The sequence below is a fragment of the Salvelinus alpinus genome, chromosome 5 (genome assembly GCF_045679555.1).
Source record: "Salvelinus alpinus chromosome 5, SLU_Salpinus.1, whole genome shotgun sequence".
Taxonomy (NCBI): Eukaryota; Metazoa; Chordata; class Actinopteri; order Salmoniformes; family Salmonidae; genus Salvelinus; species Salvelinus alpinus.
The window spans coordinates 3225877-3241914 of record NC_092090.1 but is presented as its reverse complement, the minus strand read 5'-3'; the positions used below and the strand labels follow the sequence as shown (position 1 = coordinate 3241914).

At 41.9% G+C, this 16038-nt stretch overlaps 1 protein-coding gene across 8 annotated transcripts in view; it reads left to right on the top strand.

Annotated features, from left to right (window-relative positions):
- Nucleotides 1-16038, top strand: part of wdr59 (WD repeat domain 59) — an 85724-nt gene that overhangs the window by 14958 nt on the left and 54728 nt on the right. For all 8 annotated transcript variants that reach the window (XM_071400361.1, XM_071400360.1, XM_071400362.1 and 5 more), the window contains exons 8-10: nucleotides 1094-1210; nucleotides 8687-8764; nucleotides 8962-9118. In XM_071400361.1, coding sequence (XP_071256462.1) covers nucleotides 1094-1210; nucleotides 8687-8764; nucleotides 8962-9118 — 352 coding nt within the window. The remainder of the gene's footprint in view (nucleotides 1-1093; nucleotides 1211-8686; nucleotides 8765-8961; nucleotides 9119-16038) is intronic.

Genomic DNA, 16038 nt, shown 5'->3' with positions numbered 1-16038 from the left:
CCTGTAACATGTTCAGTGAGTGTCCCTGTAACATGTTCAGCGAGTGTCCCTGTAACATGTTCAGCGTGTGTCCCTGTAACATGTTCAGCGAGTGTCCCTGTAACATGTTCAGCGAGTGTCCTGTAACATGTTCAGCGAGTGTCCCTGTAACATGTTCAGTGAGTGTCCCTGTAACATGTTCAGTGAGTGTCCCTGTAACATGTTCAGTGAGTGTCCCTGTAACATGTTCAGCGAGTGTCCCTGTAACATGTTCAGCGAGTGTCCCTGTAACATGTTCAGCGAGTGTCCCTGTAACATGTTCAGCGAGTGTCCTGTAACATGTTCAGCGAGTGTCCCTGTAACATGTTCAGCGAGTGTCCCTGTAACATGTTCAGCGAGTGTCCCTGTAACATGTTCAGCGAGTGTCCTGTAACATGTTCAGCGAGTGTCCCTGTAACATGTTCAGCGAGTGTCCTGTAACATGTTCAGCGAGTGTCCCTGTAACATGTTCAGCGAGTGTCCCTGTAACATGTTCAGAGAGTGTCCCTGTAACATGTTCAGAGAGTGTCCCTGTAACATGTTCAGAGAGTGTCCCTGTAACATGTTCAGCGAGTGTCCCTGTAACATGTTCAGTGAGTGTCCCTGTAACATGTTCAGCGAGTGTCCCTGTAACATGTTCAGCGAGTGTCCCTGTAACATGTTCAGAGAGTGTCCCTGTAACATGTTCAGCGAGTGTCCCTGTAACATGTTCAGCGAGTGTCCCTGTAACATGTTCAGCGAGTGTCCCTGTAACATGTTCAGAGAGTGTCCCTGTAACATGCTCAGAGAGTGTCCCTGTAACATGTTCAGCGAGTGTCCCTGTAACATGTTCAGCGAGTGTCCCTGTAACATGTTCAGAGAGTGTCCCTGTAACATGTTCAGCGAGTGTCCCTGTAACATGTTCAGTGAGTGTCCCTGTAACATGTGAAGGGTCATCTCGAACTAGAGGGTCAGTACTACATTATAACCTGTGTAGGGTCAGTACTACATTATAACCTGTGTAGGGTCATCTAGATGTCACTAGTGTCCCCGTGTCTTGGTTTGTGTCTGATGGTCGTGTGTATCTATTACCCAGAAACCCAACACAGCTGTGGAGTACGTTGCAGCTCACCTGTCGAAGATCCACGGTCTGGACTGGCACCCTGACAACGAATACATCCTGGCAACGTCCAGTCAGGACAACTCAGTCCGGGTAAATTACCATACGTATCTTCACATCCTGGCAACGTCCAGTCAGGACAACTCAGTCCGGGTAAATTACCATACGTATCTTTACATCCTGGCAACGTCCAGTCAGGACAACTCAGTCCGGGTAAATTACCATACGTATCTTTACATCCTGGCAACGTCCAGTCAGGACAACTCAGTCCGGGTAAATTACCATACGTATCTTTACATCCTGGCAACGTCCAGTCAGGACAACTCAGTCCGGGTAAATTACCATACGTATCTTTACATCCTGGCAACGTCCAGTCAGGACAACTCAGTCCGGGTAAATTACCATACGTATCTTTACATCCTGGCAACGTCCAGTCAGGACAACTCAGTCCGGGTAAATTACCATACGTATCTTTACATCCTGGCAACGTCCAGTCAGGACAACTCAGTCCGGGTAAATTACCATACGTATCTTTACATCCTGGCAACGTCCAGTCAGGACAACTCAGTCCGGGTAAATTACCATACGTATCTTTACATCCTGGCAACGTCCAGTCAGGACAACTCAGTCCGGGTAAATTACCATACGTATCTTTACATCCTGGCAACGTCCAGTCAGGACAACTCAGTCCGGGTAAATTACCATACGTATCTTTACATCCTGGCAACGTCCAGTCAGGACAACTCAGTCCGGGTAAATTACCATACGTATCTTTACATCCTGGCAACGTCCAGTCAGGACAACTCAGTCCGGGTAAATTACCATACGTATCTTTACATCCTGGCAACGTCCAGTCAGGACAACTCAGTCCGGGTAAATTACCATACGTATCTTTACATCCTGGCAACGTCCAGTCAGGACAACTCAGTCCGGGTAAATTACCATACGTATCTTTACATCCTGGCAACGTCCAGTCAGGACAACTCAGTCCGGGTAAATTACCATACGTATCTTTACATCCTGGCAACGTCCAGTCAGGACAACTCAGTCCGGGTAAATTACCATACGTATCTTTACATCCTGGCAACGTCCAGTCAGGACAACTCAGTCCGGGTAAATTACCATACGTATCTTTACATCCTGGCAACGTCCAGTCAGGACAACTCAGTCCGGGTAAATTACCATACGTATCTTTACATCCTGGCAACGTCCAGTCAGGACAACTCAGTCCGGGTAAATTACCATACGTATCTTTACATCCTGGCAACGTCCAGTCAGGACAACTCAGTCCGGGTAAATTACCATACGTATCTTTACATCCTGGCAACGTCCAGTCAGGACAACTCAGTCCGGGTAAATTACCATACGTATCTTTACATCCTGGCAACGTCCAGTCAGGACAACTCAGTCCGGGTAAATTACCATACGTATCTTTACATCCTGGCAACGTCCAGTCAGGACAACTCAGTCCGGGTAAATTACCATACGTATCTTTACATCCTGGCAACGTCCAGTCAGGACAACTCAGTCCGGGTAAATTACCATACGTATCTTTACATCCTGGCAACGTCCAGTCAGGACAACTCAGTCCGGGTAAATTACCATACGTATCTTTACATCCTGGCAACGTCCAGTCAGGACAACTCAGTCCGGGTAAATTACCATACGTATCTTTACATCCTGGCAACGTCCAGTCAGGACAACTCAGTCCGGGTAAATTACCATACGTATCTTTACATCCTGGCAACGTCCAGTCAGGACAACTCAGTCCGGGTAAATTACCATACGTATCTTTACATCCTGGCAACGTCCAGTCAGGACAACTCAGTCCGGGTAAATTACCATACGTATCTTTACATCCTGGCAACGTCCAGTCAGGACAACTCAGTCCGGGTAAATTACCATACGTATCTTTACATCCTGGCAACGTCCAGTCAGGACAACTCAGTCCGGGTAAATTACCATACGTATCTTTACATCCTGGCAACGTCCAGTCAGGACAACTCAGTCCGGGTAAATTACCATACGTATCTTTACATCCTGGCAACGTCCAGTCAGGACAACTCAGTCCGGGTAAATTACCATACGTATCTTTACATCCTGGCAACGTCCAGTCAGGACAACTCAGTCCGGGTAAATTACCATACGTATCTTTACATCCTGGCAACGTCCAGTCAGGACAACTCAGTCCGGGTAAATTACCATACGTATCTTTACATCCTGGCAACGTCCAGTCAGGACAACTCAGTCCGGGTAAATTACCATACGTATCTTTACATCCTGGCAACGTCCAGTCAGGACAACTCAGTCCGGGTAAATTACCATACGTATCTTTACATCCTGGCAACGTCCAGTCAGGACAACTCAGTCCGGGTAAATTACCATACGTATCTTTACATCCTGGCAACGTCCAGTCAGGACAACTCAGTCCGGGTAAATTACCATACGTATCTTTACATCCTGGCAACGTCCAGTCAGGACAACTCAGTCCGGGTAAATTACCATACGTATCTTTACATCCTGGCAACGTCCAGTCAGGACAACTCAGTCCGGGTAAATTACCATACGTATCTTTACATCCTGGCAACGTCCAGTCAGGACAACTCAGTCCGGGTAAATTACCATACGTATCTTTACATCCTGGCAACGTCCAGTCAGGACAACTCAGTCCGGGTAAATTACCATACGTATCTTTACATCCTGGCAACGTCCAGTCAGGACAACTCAGTCCGGGTAAATTACCATACGTATCTTTACATCCTGGCAACGTCCAGTCAGGACAACTCAGTCCGGGTAAATTACCATACGTATCTTTACATCCTGGCAACGTCCAGTCAGGACAACTCAGTCCGGGTAAATTACCATACGTATCTTTACATCCTGGCAACGTCCAGTCAGGACAACTCAGTCCGGGTAAATTACCATACGTATCTTTACATCCTGGCAACGTCCAGTCAGGACAACTCAGTCCGGGTAAATTACCATACGTATCTTTACATCCTGGCAACGTCCAGTCAGGACAACTCAGTCCGGGTAAATTACCATACGTATCTTTACATCCTGGCAACGTCCAGTCAGGACAACTCAGTCCGGGTAAATTACCATACGTATCTTTACATCCTGGCAACGTCCAGTCAGGACAACTCAGTCCGGGTAAATTACCATACGTATCTTTACATCCTGGCAACGTCCAGTCAGGACAACTCAGTCCGGGTAAATTACCATACGTATCTTTACATCCTGGCAACGTCCAGTCAGGACAACTCAGTCCGGGTAAATTACCATACGTATCTTTACATCCTGGCAACGTCCAGTCAGGACAACTCAGTCCGGGTAAATTACCATACGTATCTTTACATCCTGGCAACGTCCAGTCAGGACAACTCAGTCCGGGTAAATTACCATACGTATCTTTACATCCTGGCAACGTCCAGTCAGGACAACTCAGTCCGGGTAAATTACCATACGTATCTTTACATCCTGGCAACGTCCAGTCAGGACAACTCAGTCCGGGTAAATTACCATACGTATCTTTACATCCTGGCAACGTCCAGTCAGGACAACTCAGTCCGGGTAAATTACCATACGTATCTTTACATCCTGGCAACGTCCAGTCAGGACAACTCAGTCCGGGTAAATTACCATACGTATCTTTACATCCTGGCAACGTCCAGTCAGGACAACTCAGTCCGGGTAAATTACCATACGTATCTTTACATCCTGGCAACGTCCAGTCAGGACAACTCAGTCCGGGTAAATTACCATACGTATCTTTACATCCTGGCAACGTCCAGTCAGGACAACTCAGTCCGGGTAAATTACCATACGTATCTTTACATCCTGGCAACGTCCAGTCAGGACAACTCAGTCCGGGTAAATTACCATACGTATCTTTACATCCTGGCAACGTCCAGTCAGGACAACTCAGTCCGGGTAAATTACCATACGTATCTTTACATCCTGGCAACGTCCAGTCAGGACAACTCAGTCCGGGTAAATTACCATACGTATCTTTACATCCTGGCAACGTCCAGTCAGGACAACTCAGTCCGGGTAAATTACCATACGTATCTTTACATCCTGGCAACGTCCAGTCAGGACAACTCAGTCCGGGTAAATTACCATACGTATCTTTACATCCTGGCAACGTCCAGTCAGGACAACTCAGTCCGGGTAAATTACCATACGTATCTTTACATCCTGGCAACGTCCAGTCAGGACAACTCAGTCCGGGTAAATTACCATACGTATCTTTACATCCTGGCAACGTCCAGTCAGGACAACTCAGTCCGGGTAAATTACCATACGTATCTTTACATCCTGGCAACGTCCAGTCAGGACAACTCAGTCCGGGTAAATTACCATACGTATCTTTACATCCTGGCAACGTCCAGTCAGGACAACTCAGTCCGGGTAAATTACCATACGTATCTTTACATCCTGGCAACGTCCAGTCAGGACAACTCAGTCCGGGTAAATTACCATACGTATCTTTACATCCTGGCAACGTCCAGTCAGGACAACTCAGTCCGGGTAAATTACCATACGTATCTTTACATCCTGGCAACGTCCAGTCAGGACAACTCAGTCCGGGTAAATTACCATACGTATCTTTACATCCTGGCAACGTCCAGTCAGGACAACTCAGTCCGGGTAAATTACCATACGTATCTTTACATCCTGGCAACGTCCAGTCAGGACAACTCAGTCCGGGTAAATTACCATACGTATCTTTACATCCTGGCAACGTCCAGTCAGGACAACTCAGTCCGGGTAAATTACCATACGTATCTTTACATCCTGGCAACGTCCAGTCAGGACAACTCAGTCCGGGTAAATTACCATACGTATCTTTACATCCTGGCAACGTCCAGTCAGGACAACTCAGTCCGGGTAAATTACCATACGTATCTTTACATCCTGGCAACGTCCAGTCAGGACAACTCAGTCCGGGTAAATTACCATACGTATCTTTACATCCTGGCAACGTCCAGTCAGGACAACTCAGTCCGGGTAAATTACCATACGTATCTTTACATCCTGGCAACGTCCAGTCAGGACAACTCAGTCCGGGTAAATTACCATACGTATCTTTACATCCTGGCAACGTCCAGTCAGGACAACTCAGTCCGGGTAAATTACCATACGTATCTTTACATCCTGGCAACGTCCAGTCAGGACAACTCAGTCCGGGTAAATTACCATACGTATCTTTACATCCTGGCAACGTCCAGTCAGGACAACTCAGTCCGGGTAAATTACCATACGTATCTTTACATCCTGGCAACGTCCAGTCAGGACAACTCAGTCCGGGTAAATTACCATACGTATCTTTACATCCTGGCAACGTCCAGTCAGGACAACTCAGTCCGGGTAAATTACCATACGTATCTTTACATCCTGGCAACGTCCAGTCAGGACAACTCAGTCCGGGTAAATTACCATACGTATCTTTACATCCTGGCAACGTCCAGTCAGGACAACTCAGTCCGGGTAAATTACCATACGTATCTTTACATCCTGGCAACGTCCAGTCAGGACAACTCAGTCCGGGTAAATTACCATACGTATCTTTACATCCTGGCAACGTCCAGTCAGGACAACTCAGTCCGGGTAAATTACCATACGTATCTTTACATCCTGGCAACGTCCAGTCAGGACAACTCAGTCCGGGTAAATTACCATACGTATCTTTACATCCTGGCAACGTCCAGTCAGGACAACTCAGTCCGGGTAAATTACCATACGTATCTTTACATCCTGGCAACGTCCAGTCAGGACAACTCAGTCCGGGTAAATTACCATACGTATCTTTACATCCTGGCAACGTCCAGTCAGGACAACTCAGTCCGGGTAAATTACCATACGTATCTTTACATCCTGGCAACGTCCAGTCAGGACAACTCAGTCCGGGTAAATTACCATACGTATCTTTACATCCTGGCAACGTCCAGTCAGGACAACTCAGTCCGGGTAAATTACCATACGTATCTTTACATCCTGGCAACGTCCAGTCAGGACAACTCAGTCCGGGTAAATTACCATACGTATCTTTCCCCAGAACGTCATAGCTACCGTACAATTTCAATTAAACATAGTCTCAAATGGCCGCCTGTCCCTTTTTAATTAATTGTTTATCATGTCACCACACATTTCCATGTATTGCTTACGAGGTTTAATGTTTGATTTGTTACGTTCAATAACGACTCAAATTGTCAAACATACGTTTTTAGCGCAAATAATCAACTGCTATTCAGGTATACTAGATCCCACCTTGTCTAGTGTATTCAGGTATAATAGATCCCACCTTGTCTAGTGTATTCAGGTATAATAGATCCCACCTTGTCTAGTGTATTCAGGTATAATAGATCCCACCTTGTCTAGTGTATTCAGGTATAATAGATCCCACCTTGTCTAGTGTATTCAGGTATAATAGATCCCACCTTGTCTAGTGTATTCAGGTATAATAGATCCCACCTTGTCTAGTGTATTCAGGTATAATAGATCCCACCTTGTCTAGTGTACTCAGGTATAATAGATCCCACCTTGTCTAGTGTACTCAGGTATAATAGATCCCACCTTGTCTTGTGTATTCAGGTATAATAGATCCCACCTTGTCTAGTGTATTCAGGTATAATAGATCCCACCTTGTCTAGTGTATTCAGGTTAGTCAACATTTGGAAAGTTTAACCAGATTTCTATCAGGCTGGTCATTACGTTTTTGTACTTTTACTGGTATAAAATGTTTGGATGGAGACCTGTTTACACTGTGTAAATGATTACACATTAGTACAGGAAATTAACAAATGTATTCAAATGCTTTGAATTAAACAATTAACTATGCAAATGAGCTAAATCTGTGCGCATTAAGGAAATAGAATCGCTCAAATATAAGCCTGTCTCTACAAAGCGCCTGTTGTGTTCAGTGATTTAAGAAAATAAATGCCTGGGCTTTTATTTGAAGTTTTACGGTATGCAGGATATTCACATAGCTTTTTACTATGATTCTCAAATAAACGCTTGGGCTTTTATTTGAAGTTTTACGGTATGCAGGATATTCACATAGCTTTTTACTATGATTCTCAAATAAACGCCTGGGCTTTTAGTTGAAGTTTTACGGTATGCAGGATATTCACATAGCTTTTTGCTCTGATTCTCAAATAAACGCCTGGGCTTTTATTTGAAGTTTTACGGTATGCAGGATATTCACATAGCTTTTTGCTCTGATTCTCAAATAAACGCCTGGGCTTTTATTTGAAGTTTTACGGTATGCAGGATATTCACATAGCTTTTTGCTCTGATTCTCAAATAAACGCCTGGGCTTTTATTTGAAGTTTTACGGTATGCAGGATATTCACATAGCTTTTTGCTCTGATTCTCAAATAAACGCCTGGGCTTTTATTTGAAGTTTTACGGTATGCAGGATATTCACATAGCTTTTTGCTATGATTCTCAAATAAACGCTTGGGCTTTTATTTGAAGTTTTACGGTATGCAGGATATTCACATAGCTTTTTGCTCTGATTCTCCCGTTGTACCTACTGAGCTGTCCTCCAATCTCTCCGGGCAGTTCTGGGACTACAGACAGCCGAGGAAGTATCTGAACATCCTGTCCTGTCAGGTCCCGGTGTGGAAGGCCAGATATACCGTGAGTTCACTCTTCCTTTCACCAGTTCTCCTCCTGTGAAGAATATCTGTCTGAGTGTTAGGGATATATCTCTGTCTATAACTGTGTGTGTGTGTGTGTGTGTGTGTGTGTGTGTGTGTGTGTGTGTGTGTGTGTGTGTGTGTGTGTGTGTGTGTGTGTGTGTGTGTGTGTGTGTGTGTGTGTGTGTGTGTGTGTAGCCTTTCTCCAATGGCCTGGTTACGGTGATGGTTCCCCAGCTGAGACGTGAGAACAGCTTGTTGCTATGGAGCGCTCTGGACCTCGCCAGCCCCGTTCACGCCTTCGTGGGACACGATGACGTGGTGCTGGAGTTCCAGTGGCGTCCGCAGAAAGAGGGTAAAAGAGGCCCTACCGGCCTGGGTGGCTGGGTAATATACCCCTACCAGCCTGGGTGGCTGGGTAATATACCTCTACCAGCCTGGGTGGCTGGGTAATATACCCCTACCAGCCTGGGTGGCTGGGTAATATACCTCTACCAGCCTGGGTGGCTGGGTAATAAACCTCTACCAGCCTGGGTGGCTGGGTAATATACCCCTACCAGCCTGGGTGGCTGGGTAAAATACCCCTACCAGCCTGGGTGGCTGGGTAATAAACCTCTACCAGCCTGGGTGGCTGGGTAATATACCCCTACCAGCCTGGGTGGCTGGGTAATATACCTCTACCAGCCTGGGTGGCTGGGTAATATACCTCTACCAGCCTGGGTGGCTGGGTAATATACCTCTACCAGCCTGGGTGGCTGGGTAATATACCTCTACCAGCCTGGGTGGCTGGGTAATATACCTCTACCAGCCTGGGTGGCTGGGTAATATACCTCTACCAGCCTGGGTGGCTGGGTAATATACCTCTACCAGCCTGGGTGGCTGGGTAATATACCTCTACCAGCCTGGGTGGCTGGGTAATATACCTCTACCAGCCTGGGTGGCTGGGTAATATACCTCTACCAGCCTGGGTGGCTGGGTAAATATACCTCTACCAGCCTGGGTGGCTGGGTAAATATACCTCTACCAGCCTGGGTGGCTGGGTAATACACGTCTACCAGCCTGGGTGGCTGGGTAATATACGTCTACCAGCCTGGGTGGCTGGGTAATATACCTCTACCAGCCTGGGTGGCTGGGTAATATACCTCTACCAGCCTGGGTGGCTGGGTAATATACCTCTACAGCCTGGGTGGCTGGGTAATATACCTCTACCAGCCTGGGTGGCTGGGTAAATATACCTCTACCAGCCTGGGTGGCTGGGTAATATACGTCTACCAGCCTGGGTGGCTGGGTAATATACCTCTACCAGCCTGGGTGGCTGGGTAATATACCTCTACCAGCCTGGGTGGCTGGGTAATATACCTCTACCAGCCTGGGTGGCTGGGTAATATACCTCTACCAGCCTGGGTGGCTGGGTAATATACCTCTACCAGCCTGGGTGGCTGGGTAAATATACCTCTACCAGCCTGGGTGGCTGGGTAAATATACCTCTACCAGCCTGGGTGGCTGGGTAATACACGTCTACCAGCCTGGGTGGCTGGGTAATATACCTCTACCAGCCTGGGTGGCTGGGTAATATACCTCTACCAGCCTGGGTGGCTGGGTAAATATACCTCTACCAGCCTGGGTGGCTGGGTAATATACGTCTACCAGCCTGGGTGGCTGGGTAATATACCTCTACCAGCCTGGGTGGCTGGGTAATATACCTCTACCAGCCTGGGTGGCTGGGTAATATACCTCTACCAGCCTGGGTGGCTGGGTAATATACCTCTACCAGCCTGGGTGGCTGGGTATCATATAATATAACTCTTTACCAGCCTGGATAATATATCATATAATATACCTCTACCAGCCTGGATAATATATCATATAATATAACTCTACCAGCCTGGATAATATACCATATAATATAACTCTACCAGCCTGGATAATATAACTCTACCAGCCTGGATAATATACCATATAATATAACTCTACCAGCCTGGATAATATATCATATAATATAACTCTATCAGCATGGATAATATAACTCTACCAGCCTGGATAATATACCATATAATATAACTCTACCAGCCTGGATAATATAACTCTACCAGCCTGGATAATATACCATATAATATAACTCTACCAGCCTGGATAATATATCATATAATATACCTCTACCAGCCTGGATAATATATCATATAATATAACTCTACCAGCCTGGATAATATAACTCTACCAGCCTGGATAATATACCATATAATATACCTCTACCAGCCTGGATAATATAACTCTACCAGCCTGGATAATATACCATATAATATAACTCTACCAGCCTGGATAATATATCATTTAATATAACTCTACCAGCCTGGATAATATAACTCTACCAGCCTGGATAATATACCATATAATATAACTCTACCAGCCTGGATAATATATCATATAATATACCTCTACCAGCCTGGATAATATATCATATAATATAACTCTACCAGCCTGGATAATATAACTCTACCAGCCTGGATAATATAACTCTACCAGCCTGGATAATATACCATATAATATAACTCTACCAGCCTGGATAATATACCATATAATATAACTCTACCAGCCTGGATAATATAACTCTACCAGCCTGGATAATAAATCATATAATATAACTCTACCAGCCTGGATAATATAACTCTACCAGCCTGGATAATATACCATATAATATACCTCTACCAGCCTGGATAATATAACTCTACCAGCCTGGATAATATAACTCTACCAGCCTGGATAATATACCATATAATATAACTCTACCAGCCTGGATAATATATCATATAATATACCTCTACCAGCCTGGATAATATATCATATCATATAACTCTACCAGCCTGGATAATATACCATATAATATAACTCTACCAGCCTGGATAATATAACTCTACCAGCCTGGATAATATACCATATAATATAACTCTACCAGCCTGGATAATATATCATATAATATAACTCTATCAGCATGGATAATATAACTCTACCAGCCTGGATAATATACCATATAATATAACTCTACCAGCCTGGATAATATAACTCTACCAGCCTGGATAATATACCATATAATATAACTCTACCAGCCTGGATAATATATCATATAATATACCTCTACCAGCCTGGATAATATATCATATAATATAACTCTACCAGCCTGGATAATATAACTCTACCAGCCTGGATAATATACCATATAATATACCTCTACCAGCCTGGATAATATAACTCTACCAGCCTGGATAATATACCATATAATATAACTCTACCAGCCTGGATAATATATCATTTAATATAACTCTACCAGCCTGGATAATATAACTCTACCAGCCTGGATAATATACCATATAATATAACTCTACCAGCCTGGATAATATATCATATAATATACCTCTACCAGCCTGGATAATATATCATATAATATAACTCTACCAGCCTGGATAATATAACTCTACCAGCCTGGATAATATAACTCTACCAGCCTGGATAATATACCATATAATATAACTCTACCAGCCTGGATAATATACCATATAATATAACTCTACCAGCCTGGATAATATAACTCTACCAGCCTGGATAATATATCATATAATATAACTCTACCAGCCTGGATAATATAACTCTACCAGCCTGGATAATATACCATATAATATACCTCTACCAGCCTGGATAATATAACTCTACCAGCCTGGATAATATACCATATAATATAACTCTACCAGCCTGGATAATATAACTCTACCAGCCTGGATAATATACCATATAATATAACTCTACCAGCCTGGATAATATAACTCTACCAGCCTGGATAATATACCATATAATATAACTCTACCAGCCTGGATAATATATCATATAATATAACTCTACCAGCCTGGATAATATATCATATAATATAACTCTACCAGCCTGGATAATATAACTCTACCAGCCTGGATAATATATCATATAATATACCTCTACCAGCCTGGATAATATACCATATAATATAACTCTACCAGCCTGGATAATATATCATATAATATAACTCTACCAGCCTGGATAATATACCATATAATATAACTCTACCAGCCTGGATAATATAACTCTACCAGCCTGGATAATATATCATATAATATAACTCTACCAGCCTGGATAATATACCATATAATATAACTCTACCAGCCTGGATAATATAACTCTACCAGCCTGGATAATATATCATATAATATAACTCTACCAGCCTGGATAATATACCATATAATATAACTCTACCAGCCTGGATAATATATCATTTAATATAACTCTACCAGCCTGGATAATATACCATATAATATAACTCTACCAGCCTGGATAATATAACTCTACCAGCCTGGATAATATATCATATAATATACCTCTACCAGCCTGGATAATATACCATATAATATAACTCTACCAGCCTGGATAATATATCATATAATATAACTCTACCAGCCTGGATAATATATCATATAATATAACTCTACCAGCCTGGATAATATACCATATAATATAACTCTACCAGCCTGGATAATATATCATTTAATATAACTCTACCAGCCTGGATAATATACCATATAATATAACTCTACCAGCCTGGATAATATAACTCTACCAGCCTGGATAATATATCATATAATATAACTCTACCAGCCTGGATAATATAACTCTACCAGCCTGGATAATATACCATATAATATACCTCTACCAGCCTGGATAATATAACTCTACCAGCCTGGATAATATACCATATAATATAACTCTACCAGCCTGGATAATATAACTCTACCAGCCTGGATAATATACCATATAATATAACTCTACCAGCCTGGATAATATAACTCTACCAGCCTGGATAATATACCATATAATATAACTCTACCAGCCTGGATAATATATCATATAATATAACTCTACCAGCCTGGATAATATATCATATAATATAACTCTACCAGCCTGGATAATATAACTCTACCAGCCTGGATAATATATCATATAATATACCTCTACCAGCCTGGATAATATACCATATAATATAACTCTACCAGCCTGGATAATATATCATATAATATAACTCTACCAGCCTGGATAATATACCATATAATATAACTCTACCAGCCTGGATAATATAACTCTACCAGCCTGGATAATATATCATATAATATAACTCTACCAGCCTGGATAATATACCATATAATATAACTCTACCAGCCTGGATAATATAACTCTACCAGCCTGGATAATATATCATATAATATAACTCTACCAGCCTGGATAATATACCATATAATATAACTCTACCAGCCTGGATAATATATCATTTAATATAACTCTACCAGCCTGGATAATATACCATATAATATAACTCTACCAGCCTGGATAATATAACTCTACCAGCCTGGATAATATATCATATAATATACCTCTACCAGCCTGGATAATATACCATATAATATAACTCTACCAGCCTGGATAATATATCATATAATATAACTCTACCAGCCTGGATAATATATCATATAATATAACTCTACCAGCCTGGATAATATACCATATAATATAACTCTACCAGCCTGGATAATATATCATTTAATATAACTCTACCAGCCTGGATAATATATCATTTAATATAACTCTACCAGCCTGGATAATATACCATATAATATAACTCTACCAGCCTGGATAATATAACTCTACCAGCCTGGATAATATATCATATAATATACCTCTACCAGCCTGGATAATATACCATATAATATAACTCTACCAGCCTGGATAATATATCATATAATATACCTCTACCAGCCTGGATAATATAACTCTACCAGCCTGGATAATATACCATATAATATAACTTTACCAGCCTGGATAATATAACTCTACCAGCCTGGATAATATACCATATAATATAACTCTACCAGCCTGGATAATATATCATATAATATACCTCTACCAGCCTGGATAATATATCATATAATATAACTCTACCAGCCTGGATAATATAACTCTACCAGCCTGGATAATATACCATATAATATACCTCTACCAGCCTGGATAATATAACTCTACCAGCCTGGATAATATACCATATAATATAACTCTACCAGCCTGGATAATATATCATTTAATATAACTCTACCAGCCTGGATAATATAACTCTACCAGCCTGGATAATATACCATATAATATAACTCTACCAGCCTGGATAATATATCATATAATATACCTCTACCAGCCTGGATAATATATCATATAATATAACTCTACCAGCCTGGATAATATAACTCTACCAGCCTGGATAATATAACTCTACCAGCCTGGATAATATACCATATAATATAACTCTACCAGCCTGGATAATATACCATATAATATAACTCTACCAGCCTGGATAATATAACTCTACCAGCCTGGATAATATATCATATAATATAACTCTACCAGCCTGGATAATATAACTCTACCAGCCTGGATAATATACCATATAATATACCTCTACCAGCCTGGATAATATAACTCTACCAGCCTGGATAATATACCATATAATATAACTCTACCAGCCTGGATAATATAACTCTACCAGCCTGGATAATATACCATATAATATAACTCTACCAGCCTGGATAATATAACTCTACCAGCCTGGATAATATACCATATAATATAACTCTACCAGCCTGGATAATATACCATATAATATAACTCTACCAGCCTGGATAATATATCATATAATATAACTCTACCAGCCTGGATAATATAACTCTACCAGCCTGGATAATATATCATATAATATACCTCTACCAGCCTGGATAATATACCATATAATATAACTCTACCAGCCTGGATAATATATCATATAATATAACTCTACCAGCCTGGATAATATACCATATAATATAACTCTACCAGCCTGGATAATATAACTCTACCAGCCTGGATAATATATCATATAATATAACTCTACCAGCCTGGATAATATACCATATAATATAACTCTACCAGCCTGGATAATATAACTCTACCAGCCTGGATAATATATCATATAATATAACTCTACCAGCCTGGATAATATACCATATAATATAACTCTACCAGCCTGGATAATATATCATATAATATAACTCTACCAGCCTGGATAATATATCATATAATATAACTCTACCAGCCTGGATAATATACCATATAATATAACTCTACCAGCCTGGATAATATACCATATAATATAACTCTACCAGCCTGGATAATATAACTCTA